The following is a 12,324-nucleotide window of genomic DNA, read 5'->3' as shown; positions in this document are numbered from 1 at the left end:
TAAGTGACTACTAACATTTTTCATTAGTAAGGGATTTCTGTAATCTGCATGTGTACCCTTAGATTACCACCGGGGGGAAATAGTATTTGATTAATTTAGACAATGAAAATGTTAAAAATTACACTATTTTAAAATTGGAAAAAGTAGGCATTCGATCATTTGGTGAAGCTAGAATTGAAGGGTCTTTTTTCTTTCTATTGGACTGTTACATCCACCTAACATATTTGAGTGAACATCTAAAGCTAAACATGAGCGTCATTTGGGCTTAATGCACCATTGGTGCTACTTATCATGAATACCCAACCTTTATGACCTCATCTCTTGGGAAACAACAACTAGAGCTGCAAAAGGTGCTTGTTGGTCTTAGTAGTTAGTAGCATACCTAAGTTGTTGTGAGGGATAATGTTTGATTAGCAAAACTAGCAATCAGTTATGGACTAAATGCATGGACCTAGTATATCCTCGCAATGGAACAGTTTTTGCCTTGGAGGTGCTCTTCATTTGCTCTAAGTACAAGGGCAGTGGTCAGCCAATAGCGCATCCGTTTAAGATTCACATAGCTAGCTCAATGTTTATGTGGGCCCAATCATCCAGCTGAATTTTGTATATGATATTTTCTACATATCAGCTCCCCTTTGCTATGTGATTGTATCTTCCCATTTCTTCGTGTAGCCATGAATCACATGTATCATTTGTTTAGAAGGTGTCACATGTGCTTATCACTTGCATCTTTTATTCTTTACACAGGTTTCAGTTTCGAGCAAAAGTAGCAGTTCGGCTAGTCTATTATTTCCTTGTTGCTTACTCGAACGCGATGTCCATGATGAATGTGGTACCATGTGGTTGCTGGATTTTGTTTACTGGGATTGAATCGTGCGCGCCCCTCTGTTCCATTCTGATGAACCCACTGTACAATTTCTGATGTGACTTGTGTTCAGTTGGCGTACGCTTATTTCCAACACTCAGTATCAGAGCTAAACTGATTTCAACTGATTTCTCTGTTGGACTTGTGAGTTTTGTTTAGATGCTTCATGGATCTAGTACTCAAACTTGTGTCATATTGTGCGCTCTGTTGAGTAAACTTTGGTGATGCTTATCCTTGCAGTGGGCTATGTTTCCTTCTTCCCTCGGAAAAAACCTTTGCAAATTCAACATGGCATGATGATTTCAATGTGTATAAATTGGATGCCAACAGTTCCTCTGAATTTAAGGTAGCGATTTAGGTTGTTTCACTTTTGACCTACCATCATACCAAGTACAGTATCACTTAGTGTACTCTATTATGTGCAAAAAATGACCAATAGTACATGCAGCACATAATTGTGCCAGCATTTTTGGGGAGTACAAGTAACAACGTTCTGGGTGAGCTGAGCCTGTCACTCGATAGAATTTGCGAAGTTTTGTCGTTCAAGTTGGAAAATTTAATGTTGCCAAGAGATTAAAAAAAGGAGTAAATAAATGGTGAAACCATTTGATTACTTCAACAGGGGCAAATGTGGTCAAAGCAATAGAATTTGAACATGTTTTTGTTCTCACAAAGTTATGCATGTCATTCACATGCCCTGTTTGATCGGTTGAATTCGGGTGATTTGTACCTGTGGATTAATGTTGGTCGAAAATAAACGAAATATTGCGCTAGGCCACTGGTGATTGAAGTTGCCAGACTTAACAGGGTATGCTCCTTTACATGGAAAAACGTACCGTTTTGGCGACCATGACCCATGTCAGATGTTTTGTCGAAAGAGACCCTCTGCCCACTGGAATTGCCAAAAAAGACCCCCTGCGAATGAAATTGACAAAAGAGACCCCCTCACTAGTGGCGGCAGGCGCGGCAGGCGACACGTGTCACCTGCCGCCACGCCGTGAGGCGGCGGGCCCGGCCGCCACAACAGGAGGCGGCAGCCCGGTGTATAAGGGTGCGTGCACAGGGCAGCACAGGCCAGCGTGCCGCGACGGAACGGGCCGCGCCAGGCGGGCCCGGCCGCCACCGGGTGAGGCGGCCACCGCTGCCGCTGTCGCTACCCGGCCGACAAGGCCTGCTGCGCGCGGGCCCAACAGGTGGGCCACGCCGCCACCAGCCGAGGCGGCCTGTCCTGTGCTGCTGCATGCGCGACAGTGCGCAGACGGCGCTGATTTCGAGGCGCAACAGTGACGGCTGTGACTCCGACGCGCGGGAATATGGACGCTTTTGGTTCTTTTGCGTTAGCGGATGCGACGGCACTGCGAGAATCACGCTGATTATTGCTTCAGCTTATGCGACGGCACTGCGGGAATCACTCACTCGCTGCGGGAATCCGAGGCTGCGGGAACCTGTTGTGCCGACACTACAGGGATCCTCTTCCTTTATATAGTATGCTTCAGCTCCGTGCGCAAGCACACTGGCATCCTCTTTTAACTTCTGAGTGTGTAAGAACAGAGAGAAAGAAAAACTCAGTAGGCACTTTCACTCGTGATTTAGGGCGATTTGGAGTTGGATTTTGAATATGTTGAAGTTGAAGAAAAGATAGACGAAGGTAAGATCTATCCATTTTTGTTGGTTTCGTTTGCATGCATGATGTTTTTACTCTTTTTGTTTAGTTCATAACTATGTGTTATCTATTTTGTTAGGCATTATTTCATCATTTTTTGGAGTCATTTAGAGCTTCAGGAGTACGATTTGCCTAGCGAAGTGAACTACGAAGTTGAAGATCAAGGTATGAGCTTTGCAATAAATTGATTTTTTTGTGCATGCAAGGTCGTAATTAGTTAGTCTTTTAGCTCAACATTAGCTATGCAATGTTAGTGATTAGAGGTTAGAAATAATTTCAGACGACAGATGTAGCATTTATAATATATTTTTTAGAAGAGTAGGTTGAAGATGTTGTATCAATGTTAGGTGCGTCCATTAGTATTGACATGTAAGAAATCTTAATACGGTAATTAAGAAACACTTGTACTGTAATTGTTCATTGCATGTGGTATGTTATTTCATGTGGTATGTTTATTAATAAGTCTATAGTTAGGAGGTTGTAGGTCTACTTTGTTATGTCGAAATAATGTAAATTTTATATGTTACGAATATGTGCTAATGTACTTGATGATGTATGTAATTAGGTAAAATAATTAATCTTAGTAGCAAACAAGGAGGAGATGACGTGATTGAAGAAATTGTGTTTCCATCTTCGTTGTCCCTTTTGAGGTGATGACCAGATACATGCAAGTGCTATTTTCATACTTTTGATAGCAGAAAGAAAAATCCGTGTGTAATATTGATGTTCATATGATAATAGGTTGACTCTGTTCATATAGTACTGGTGACGGATATTTATTCAAACTATTTGGACTCTTAATTGCATTCGCAAGCACATCCATATTGGAGCTAACGTATAAAATGACGCCGTAATTTTGTTAATATTTTTTATATTGATGTACTGTCATGCCGCTGCAAATATTATTATTTGTAAATAAATGAATTTTATCGTATGATATGAAAAACATTATATCATGCCGGAAGAAATTAGATATTTTACTCATATGATATTAAAATGTTATTATCGTAATATTATGTTTAGTGGTTGTTTGGATAGCGAGTACTTACCCTCAGTTTTGTCATAACCTGTTGTAAGAAAATTATGTAGAAAACCATATTTTACTAATAGTCGTTTTTTCAGAAGCTAAGTTTTTGCATGTTGCGAGAACTATTTTAGGATATTTTTTGGGTAGTTAGAGAAAAGCAAACAGAGTTTTAGTTTGTTACGCTCGTAGACAAGTTTGAGAAAAATAGATCTTTAAATACCCGTTAACCAAACAACCCCTTAAAGTCTAAGCAAATGATTCTAAAAACAAACCGAATATTTATAACGAAAATACGGTTATTATTTTAGTCGTAAGATATGTAAATGTTATCATCGTTATTAAATGTTCAGTTACTAATTATTTGAAATGTAAACATGTATGTTGGTTAGGTACTATGGAAAATTTAGTAGTGTACTATGGGAACGTCTTACGCGACGGTCCATGCGGGGTGGATGTGTCCTTCTGCGAGTCGACTACAGTTGTGGTGAGAGACATGGTCAACTTGGGTTACGCAGCTGTTAGAAGGTGCATCCGAGCGGTGTTTGGCCCAGTGATGCAGGAAAAAAAATGACAATGGAGGCCTTCGTCGTTGACGGAGGAAATGATGGGACAGTTGCCCGTTGGGGTTTGCGGCCTGTCACAGGTGATCGGTCGTGGGGGTCATACATGAGGTTTGCAAGCAATCCCAATAACTCAATGTATGGTCAGCCGATGGTGTATGTGGAGTTCATTTCAGTCACTAATGTTGCCGGATGCAGTAGCAGGGGTGGTGAGGTCGAGTTGGCCATCACATCAGCCCCTAGCATCGGCCCATCGGAACCGACGGGCGGCCAGCCTGTGTATGACACAGGATATTGGTCGGCGGCCGTTGACATGAGAGAACACGTGGAGGGATTGCCGGAGGCGCTAGATGATGATGATCATTCTTCTGCGTCTTCGGAGTAAAGCGGAGAAGAAGATGTTCCTCCTTAGAGGGCGGTCGCGGCGGCACTGCAACCTGGGTTTTTACAGGATATGAGCATCACCAACGAATTTCACTCTGCTTCTGGCCTAGGAGCGGGAAGCCTGGAGGTTGGGCAAGTTTTCCCAGATAAGAAGCCTGCTTACCAGGCAATGGGTAGCTATGCAATCGGCATCCACCGCCAGCATAGAGTGAAGCAGTCTGATAAAAAAGAGTTGAAGGTCATATGCATCCACACCGCGAAAGGTTGCCGCGGAAGAGTTCTCGCTAGACTGAAGCCTGGGGTATGTCAGTCATGGCATATCACAAAAATAGTGGAGCATACCTGTGAGCAAACTGGGACTCTTTCAGATCACTGCAATGTGACAGCAAAATTTGTGGCACAGACGATGGAAACAATTGTGCAGGAAAGTCTCAAAATTAGTGTTAGGGCTCTGCAAAAAGATGCAGAGGATCTAATTGGATTCCCTGTTAGTTACAGCAAGGCTAGGCGTGCGAAGGAAAATATATTCAAGAACTTGTATGGTACCTATGAGGAGGCATATTCTTATGCCCCTAGAATGCTTCATCAAATAGCAAGTGCTAATAGGGGGACTCAAGTTTGCCGGAGAGAACGTCCAAACCCAATGAACCCGGGTGAGCTAATCCTGGACCGCTTATTCTGGGCATTCGCCCAGACTATACAAGCCTTCAGGCACTGTCGCCCGGTATTATCTGTTGATGGTACCTTTCTCACTGGAAAGTACAAGGGCACACTATTGGTGGCGATTGCAGCGGATGCAAATAATCAGCTTCTTCCTATTGCATATGCATTGGTCGAGAGCGAGAACAAAGATAGCTGGTTGTGGTTCCTGAGCTGCGTGAAGATTGGTGTCGTGAAAGAGCGTAAAGGTGTTTGCATCATTTCTGATCGCAACACTGGATTATTAAGCGCTCTTGAAATAATTAAGGCGTCGGAAGAAGAGTGGGGCTGGCCCGATCTAGAGGGAAGGTGGTGCATGAGGCATTTGGCAGCAAACTTTTACTCCAAATTCAAAAACAAGGATTGGTTCAAGTTATTCAAGAGGATGTGCATGCAAAAAACTGAAGCCAAAATGAATGCGATATGGGCAGGTATCAATGGTGAGATCGACCGCGCGGCCTTGCCGCAGAGAGAAGACCGGAGGGGTCGTAGGACGGCCATAAATTTGAGCCAGTGGATCACCGAGAATTGCCCTCATTTGGAGAAGTGGGCGCAGGCTCACGACACCAGGGCTCGGTATGGAATAATGACCAACAACATGTCAGAGGTGTACAATGGTGTTCTTAAAGGGGTGCAAGCACTGCCTATCACAGCCCTAATTGAAGAAACTTGGAACCGGACCCTGTCATACTTTGCAGACAGGGTCACCGTCGCCAAAGCACAACTTGGAACCAGACTTTTCAATTTGAACATCTATGTATGCTGAAATAAAAATGCACCAGTCAGGAACAATTTTTCCCGCCTATATCTCCCGCCATACTATCCCGCTCCACTCTTTTGCTTATGTTAGGCCGAAATGAATTTCTTTTAAAATTTTGGCTGATGAATACTGTGCAACCATTGCCCGTCTTAGACATTGAAAAAAATATATTTTCAGGCAATGCTTTCCCCTCAATATTTTCCCGCAAACGCTTTCCCTCCATATGTTCTGCCACCCGTTTCCCGCCAACGCTTTCCCGCCATATGTCCCCGCCACTCGTTTCCCGCCATATGTTCCCGCCAACCCTTTCCCGCCATACTGCACTCGTTCTTTACCGCCATTTTCTCCTCTCTACCTATAAAACCCCCCTTTAGACGGAGGTGGATAAGCATTCGAGTGTAGTGTAGTCGAGATGTCCCATTATCCTTTCGATCGTAGTTTTCACCCTGGGATGAGCAGGACTCTTCTGAGGCTAGCTACCGATTTCAGGATGGACAATAGGATAGTTCCATGGGACGAACTCACCGGTAGTGACACCATAATGAATGAGTTGGCTCACCAATTACGTAGGTCTGGGTGGCCTGAAAGGACCTATGAGGAGGTACGTAAAGAACTTCTTAGGTTGCGTGCAAGGTGGAAGAATGTAGTGGAGCCGAAGAGTGAAACTTTCAGAAGGACTGCAGAAAATCATCCATTTTTATGGACTGAGGAGAGCGACGATGAAGATGATATCTTCATGCCGCCGCTTCCGGGTGCTGCATCGTCAAAGGGCAAGAGTTCTGCATCGTCTAAGGGCAAGAGTACTGCATCCTCGAAGAGCAAGAGTTCTGCATCGTCCAAGGGTAAGAGTTCTACATCCTCGAAGGGCAAGAGTTCTGCATCGATGGAGGATGACGATGATGCCTTCATGTAGTTTTTAAGCTGTATTCCAGTTCTACCGTTTAATTCGGATGTACTTGCATTATTAGTTTGTACTCTCTTATTGTATATGTTCTATCTTAATTTTATTTTGTAGTTGTTGCACGATGTTCGATATTACTGGAGAGAAAGAAAATGCCACTACTTTATTCTAAAACTATATTTATTTCCATTACGACACGGCACAACTGAAAATAAGATACATTGTAGGAATAAACCTACATTTAACTCCTGAAATAAAGCTACATTAAAGTGCAGAAATAAAGATACAAATGATTGCGAAATTTAAAATACTACCACAGGAATCTACTGAGTCCAGCGTGGATATTTTCCTTTTCCATCGCCAGCTTCTTCTGCTGCCTTGGCCTCACGAGCCCTTTCTTTCTTTCTCTGCCTCTCCGCCTCACCAGCCTCCTTTCGCTGTCGTTCCTGCTCCTCCATGCGACGAGCCTCTTCCCTGTTTCTCTTTCCCATTTCCTGAAAAAAACCGTGTTCCTCCGCATAGTATTCTTTTAACTCTCTCTCTGGCTCTGCTTTCTCCTCAGCTTCCGCCTTCTCGCGTCGCTCTTCCGCAAATAAACTATTCCACGCACGGCGACTTCTTTCACGAATCTCAGTCACTGCCCAAGCCGGCTTCTCCGTGTCAATCCAACGATAGTACATGCACAGAGGCGGAGGAGACTACAACAAGAAACAAAAATGTTACTAAAGAATCAATGAAAATACCAACAATATCTATTCGTGATGGTTAAAGCATACCGGAGGCTTGTCGTACTCTGAAATAGCTACGGCAGGATCTTCCTCATAATTGGCGCACATGAAAAACTTCATGCCCAACCAATCTGAAAAATCCGTCACCTCCTTCACCTTGCAAAGATCGCCACACCAACACCGCAGGACTGCCATCCCCAGAGGCAAACTTGCATTCTTCATTTTCCTCGGCCTAATGCTTTGATCCGAGCAAGGCAAACTCATACCGACTGAAAAAATGTGTTACACACTTTGCGCACTGCCGATTTCGAGGATGGCTAGACGAGAGCCTCGGTGTCTCCTTTTATAAGCTTAGACGATAAATGATGGCGAGAAAATTAAGCGGGGATATTTACGATCCCTGTAGTGTCGGCACAACAACTTTCCGTAGCCTCGGATTCCCAGTGCCATCGCATCCGCTGAGGCAAAAGAAGCAAAGGCAGGATTGATTCCCGGGCGAAAGAACCAAAAGCGTCCATATTCCCGCGCGTCGCAGTCACAGCCGTCACTGTCGCGCCTCGAAATCAGCGCCGTCTGCGCACTGTCGCGCGTGCAGCAGCACAGGACAGGCCGCCTAGGCTGGTGGCGGTGTGGCCCACCTGCTGGGCCCGTGCGCAACAGGCCTTGTCGGCCGGGTAGCGACAGCGGCAGCGGCGGCCGCCTCACCCGGTGGCGGCCGGGCCCGCCTGGCGCGGCCCGTTCCGTCGCGGCACGCTGGCCTATGCTGCCCTGTGCACACACCGTTATACACCGGGCTGCCGCCTCCTGTTGTGGCGGCCGGCCGGGCCCGCCGCCTCATGGCGTGGCGGCAGGTGACGCGTGTCGCCTGCGGCGCCTGCCGCCACTTGTGAGGGGGTCTCTTTTGTCAATTTCGTCCGCAAGGGGTCTCTTTTGTCAATTCCAGTGGGCAGAGGGTCTCTTTCGACAAAAAATCCCCATGTCATTGGTAACATGAACATCGGCACCTATGAGATCCAAACCTTTGAAAATTCCAGCACTAAATCAATCTTTTAACAAGCATAGTTTTTGGATTGTTGTTTAACGATGAACTTTAAGATCCACATGAGTTTTTGATGCAAAGTTCCATTTTTCAGGTGAATTTGTCCATTTTATCAAAATCAAACTTAGTACATTAACAGACATGCATATTTAGCCAAAAATGATTTGACTATGCAAAAAAAAAAGTAAACTTAATACCCCTATATGCAAACAGAAAAATCAGTAGAAACCTGAAAGATGCAACAGAAAGGCACAAGGGGGTGAAAATGTAGCTGTAAAAACATCACTTTCTCAATTACAGGAAGCTATGATACATTATTTGTAGGGCAGCAAAACTGAGACAATCAAGTTCCTTCACAGAAATCCAGAACTGATACATGGATCGCATCACGAGCAATCAGATTGCTATAGTTCTGCGGCTAAAATCATGATTTCTTGAGCTACAATCATGCTTCGACAAGGCATTACCATGAACGAGCACTCACTCATGTGTATCAGAGCACAATGTTCCAGCTAGCCATGAGGCAGGATGAACCTTCAATGTCTGCATTCAAAGCTGGACATCAGAAGCATTTCCCCAGCATGAGCTGCTGCATAAGCATCTGCAAGCCCAAGAACAGTGTCCTTGTGACTGTCGATGTATGTCACGGTGAAATTATCCTCACCATAGCCAACTAATCGCCGGAAGCCGGCACTTTTCTTCATCAGTCCCTTAGCCTGCAGGATCTTTGCGACATAATACCGGCGTTTCATCCGCTTCTCCAGGCTGTAGGTAAACATGAATCACATCATGAGCAATCAGATTGCCTTAGTTCTGTTCTGCAGCTAAAAACATGTTTTCTTGAGCTACAATCATGCTTTGACAAGGCATTACCATAAACAAATATTCACTAATGCGTATCATAGCACAATGTGCAATGCTAGCTATGAGTCTGGAATTTAGGATGAACATCAGAAGCATTTTCCCATAGCTGGACATCAGAAGCTAAGAGATAAAAAAAAGGAAAGTAAATGAATGGTGAAACCATTTGATTGCTTCAACTGGGACAAATGTGGTCAAATCGATAGAATGTGAACATTTTTTTTCTCCTTTTGCTTTCAGAAAGTTATGCATGTCATTCACAAGCCTTGTTTCGTTGGTTGAATTCGGGTGATTTTACCTGTGGATTTACTTGACATCATTGGTTGAAAATAAACGAAATACTGCCCTGACAATTGAAGTTGCCAGACTTGACAGGGTTATGCTCCATTTTACATGAAAAAACGAACAGTTTCGGTGGCCATGTCCCAGGTCATTGTCAACATGAACCACGTCACCTGTGAGATCCAAACTTCTGAAAACTCCAGCACTAAATCAGTCTGTTAACAGGCATAATTTTCGGACTGTTGTTTAACCATTAACTTTACACAAAAGATTCATATGAAGTTTTGATCAAAAGCAAAATTTAGTACATTAACAAACGTGCATATTTAGCTAAAAATGATTTGAATATGCAACAAAAATGTAAAATTAATACCCCTATAAGCAAACACAAAAATCAATTGAAACCTGACGTCTAAGGCACAAGGGGGCAAATATGTGGCTGTAACAACATCACTTTCTCAATTACAGGAAGCTATGATACATTCTTTGTAGGCAGCAAAACTGAGACAATCAAGTTGCTTCACATAAATCCAGAGCTGAAACATGGATGGCATCACGAGCAATCAGATAGCCATAGTTCTGCGGCTAAAATCATGATTTCTTGAGCTACAATCATGCTTCGATAAGGCATTACCATAAACAAATATCCACTAATGCGTAACAGAGCACAACGTGCAATGCTAGTTATGAGTCTGAGATATAGGATGAACCTTCAATGTCTGCATTCAAGGCTGGACATCAGAAGCATTTCCCCAGCACGAGCCGCTGCATAAGCATCTGCAAGCCCAGGAACAGTGTCCTTATGACTGTCGATGTACGTTGCAATGAAATTATCCTCACCATAGCCAACTAATCGTCGGAAGCCGACACTTTTCTTCATCAGCCCCTTAGCCTGCAGGATCTTTGCGACATAATACCGGGGTTTCATCCGCTTCTCCAGGCTGTAGGTAAACAGCATGGGCCTCTCAACAATGTACTCTGGATCCAAACCAACCTCATTGACCATGAACTCTATCTTGAGACGGAGTTTCTCCTCGGATATTCCTAGAATTTGTGGCTTGTTGCGAACCGCAACACGGACCTTGTCCATGGAGCAACCAAGAGTGCTCCTCAAGAACTCCATCCTCGCGGCGACCTTGTCTTCCGTGATAGAACATGCGACACCCACCGCGTACTTGAATATATACGAGGAGCGGGGCACGCCAAGCTTCTCGGCGCGCAGCACAAACGCCTTCACCCGCTCTGGGTTGAACACCAGCAGCCTGGAACAGGGCGTCGAGAGCTTGACAATATCACAAACACTTAGCCCGCACTGCTCCAGCAGCGCTATGTTGGGTTTGGCGACCTTCTCCAGATCGGTGGTCAGGATGGACCTGTTCCTCTTCATGGTCTGGAGGAGCTTGCCGAAGGAGCCAAAGAAGGGGATCCAGAACTCGAGCTTGGGCGTGATGTCGCATGACCGGAGCGCCGTGGCGCCCACCAGGAGGAAGCTGGCGATCTCGGGCGCGGAGAGGCCGAGGCGGTCGCGGAGGGCGGTGAGGCGGGGGGCGACGTTGTCCACCCTGGAGCGGAGGAGCAGCGGGTCGGCGGCGACGACGGCGGCGATGTCCGGGCGGGAGAGGCCGACGCCGGAGAGGAGGGCGAGCACGGCGTCTGGGTTGGAGGCGGACTTGAGGTGGCAGAGCTTCTTGGACGCCTTGAGCGCCTGGGCTCGGGTGAGACCGCAGGTGGCGACGAGGTACTCCTCGGTTGAGAATGGGGTGATGGAGGCGGAGAGAGCAAGGCGGCGGTGGAGAGAGTAGGAGAGCGTGGCCGTGGTAGGGTGGGGGGCTGCGCGGGGCAGCGGGAGAGGGTGCATCTGGAGGTGGAGCATGGCGGCGGCGGCGACCGGCAAGTCGCCGTTGGTTGGTTGGCTGGCGGACTGAAATGGTTTTTGCTCCTCCTCTGCTCTGTGTATATATCAAGACAAAGGAGGATAGAGCTTTCAATCGGATCGCTGTCGTGCTCGCGAAGTGGAAAAAAAAAATCCAAGGAGTGAGCCTAGGGCTGGGCGTTTGGTTTATATGGTTAATTCAGCTTGGTTTTTTTATTCTGTTTTCTGTAAATTCGGTTTTGAGAAAATCAACACCAAAATAGTTACATAAAATTTAGACACCGAATTATATTAACCGAAATATATCGGTTCGGTTTATTCGGTTAACCAAAAAACCGAATTACATGCACCCATCAGTCTAAGTGTCATAACTAATGTGTAGTGTGGGCATTGTACAGAATGCACAAAATAACTAGATCCATGAGACATACATACACACATTTACTTTTCTACACCAACTTTTTTGTTTCGGGGATTCACTAGATCTTTGACCATCGTTGCATCCAAAACAAAGATAAAATATTCCAAATGGATTAAACTAATCATTAGCATGGTGTCACGTATAATTGTAAGATTGGAATTAAGCAATGTATGGTGTTACGTATATTGACAGATAAGAACTTTCATTTTAGAATGTATCAACACATTCAAACTTGAAGAAGCTAGGAAAGTATTTATAACC

At 45.0% G+C, this 12,324-nt stretch overlaps 1 protein-coding gene across 4 annotated transcripts; it reads right to left on the bottom strand.

Annotated features, from left to right (window-relative positions):
- Positions 1-8,894: 8,894 nt before the first annotated feature.
- Positions 8,895-11,678, bottom strand: LOC119295328. Of its 4 annotated transcripts, none has more exons than XR_005143900.1 (3): positions 10,480-11,678; positions 9,291-9,391; positions 8,895-9,169 (listed from the first exon to the last, which is right to left on the bottom strand). XR_005143900.1 is itself a non-coding variant. In XM_037573732.1 (3 exons), exons 1-2 carry the CDS (start codon positions 11,640-11,642, stop codon positions 10,482-10,484), a joined length of 1,098 nt encoding a protein of 365 aa, XP_037429629.1. In that variant the 5' UTR covers positions 11,643-11,678; the 3' UTR covers positions 8,895-9,391; positions 10,480-10,481. The 4 variants fall into 4 exon arrangements, 1 of the variants encoding a protein (XP_037429629.1); XR_005143901.1 differs by having other exon boundaries at positions 8,895-9,391; positions 9,786-10,546; positions 10,610-11,678; XM_037573732.1 differs by having other exon boundaries at positions 8,895-9,391; positions 10,480-10,546; positions 10,610-11,678.
- Between the last annotated feature and the right edge of the window lie 646 nt (positions 11,679-12,324).

Source organism: Triticum dicoccoides, chromosome 4B (genome assembly GCF_002162155.2).
Source record: "Triticum dicoccoides isolate Atlit2015 ecotype Zavitan chromosome 4B, WEW_v2.0, whole genome shotgun sequence".
Taxonomy (NCBI): Eukaryota; Viridiplantae; Streptophyta; class Magnoliopsida; order Poales; family Poaceae; genus Triticum; species Triticum dicoccoides.
The sequence above is the reverse complement of the archived record's forward strand: the minus strand, read 5'-3'. Positions and strand labels throughout refer to the sequence as shown.

Coding starts and splice junctions, on each gene's coding strand:
- LOC119295328 (XM_037573732.1), bottom strand. CDS start 11,642: ATGCTCCACCTCCAGATGCACCCTCTCCCGCTGCCCCGCGCAGCCCCC. Junction 10,547..10,609: donor CCGACGATTAGTTGGCTATG/GTGAGGATAATT, acceptor CTGGGCTTGCAG/ATGCTTATGCAGCGGCTCGT.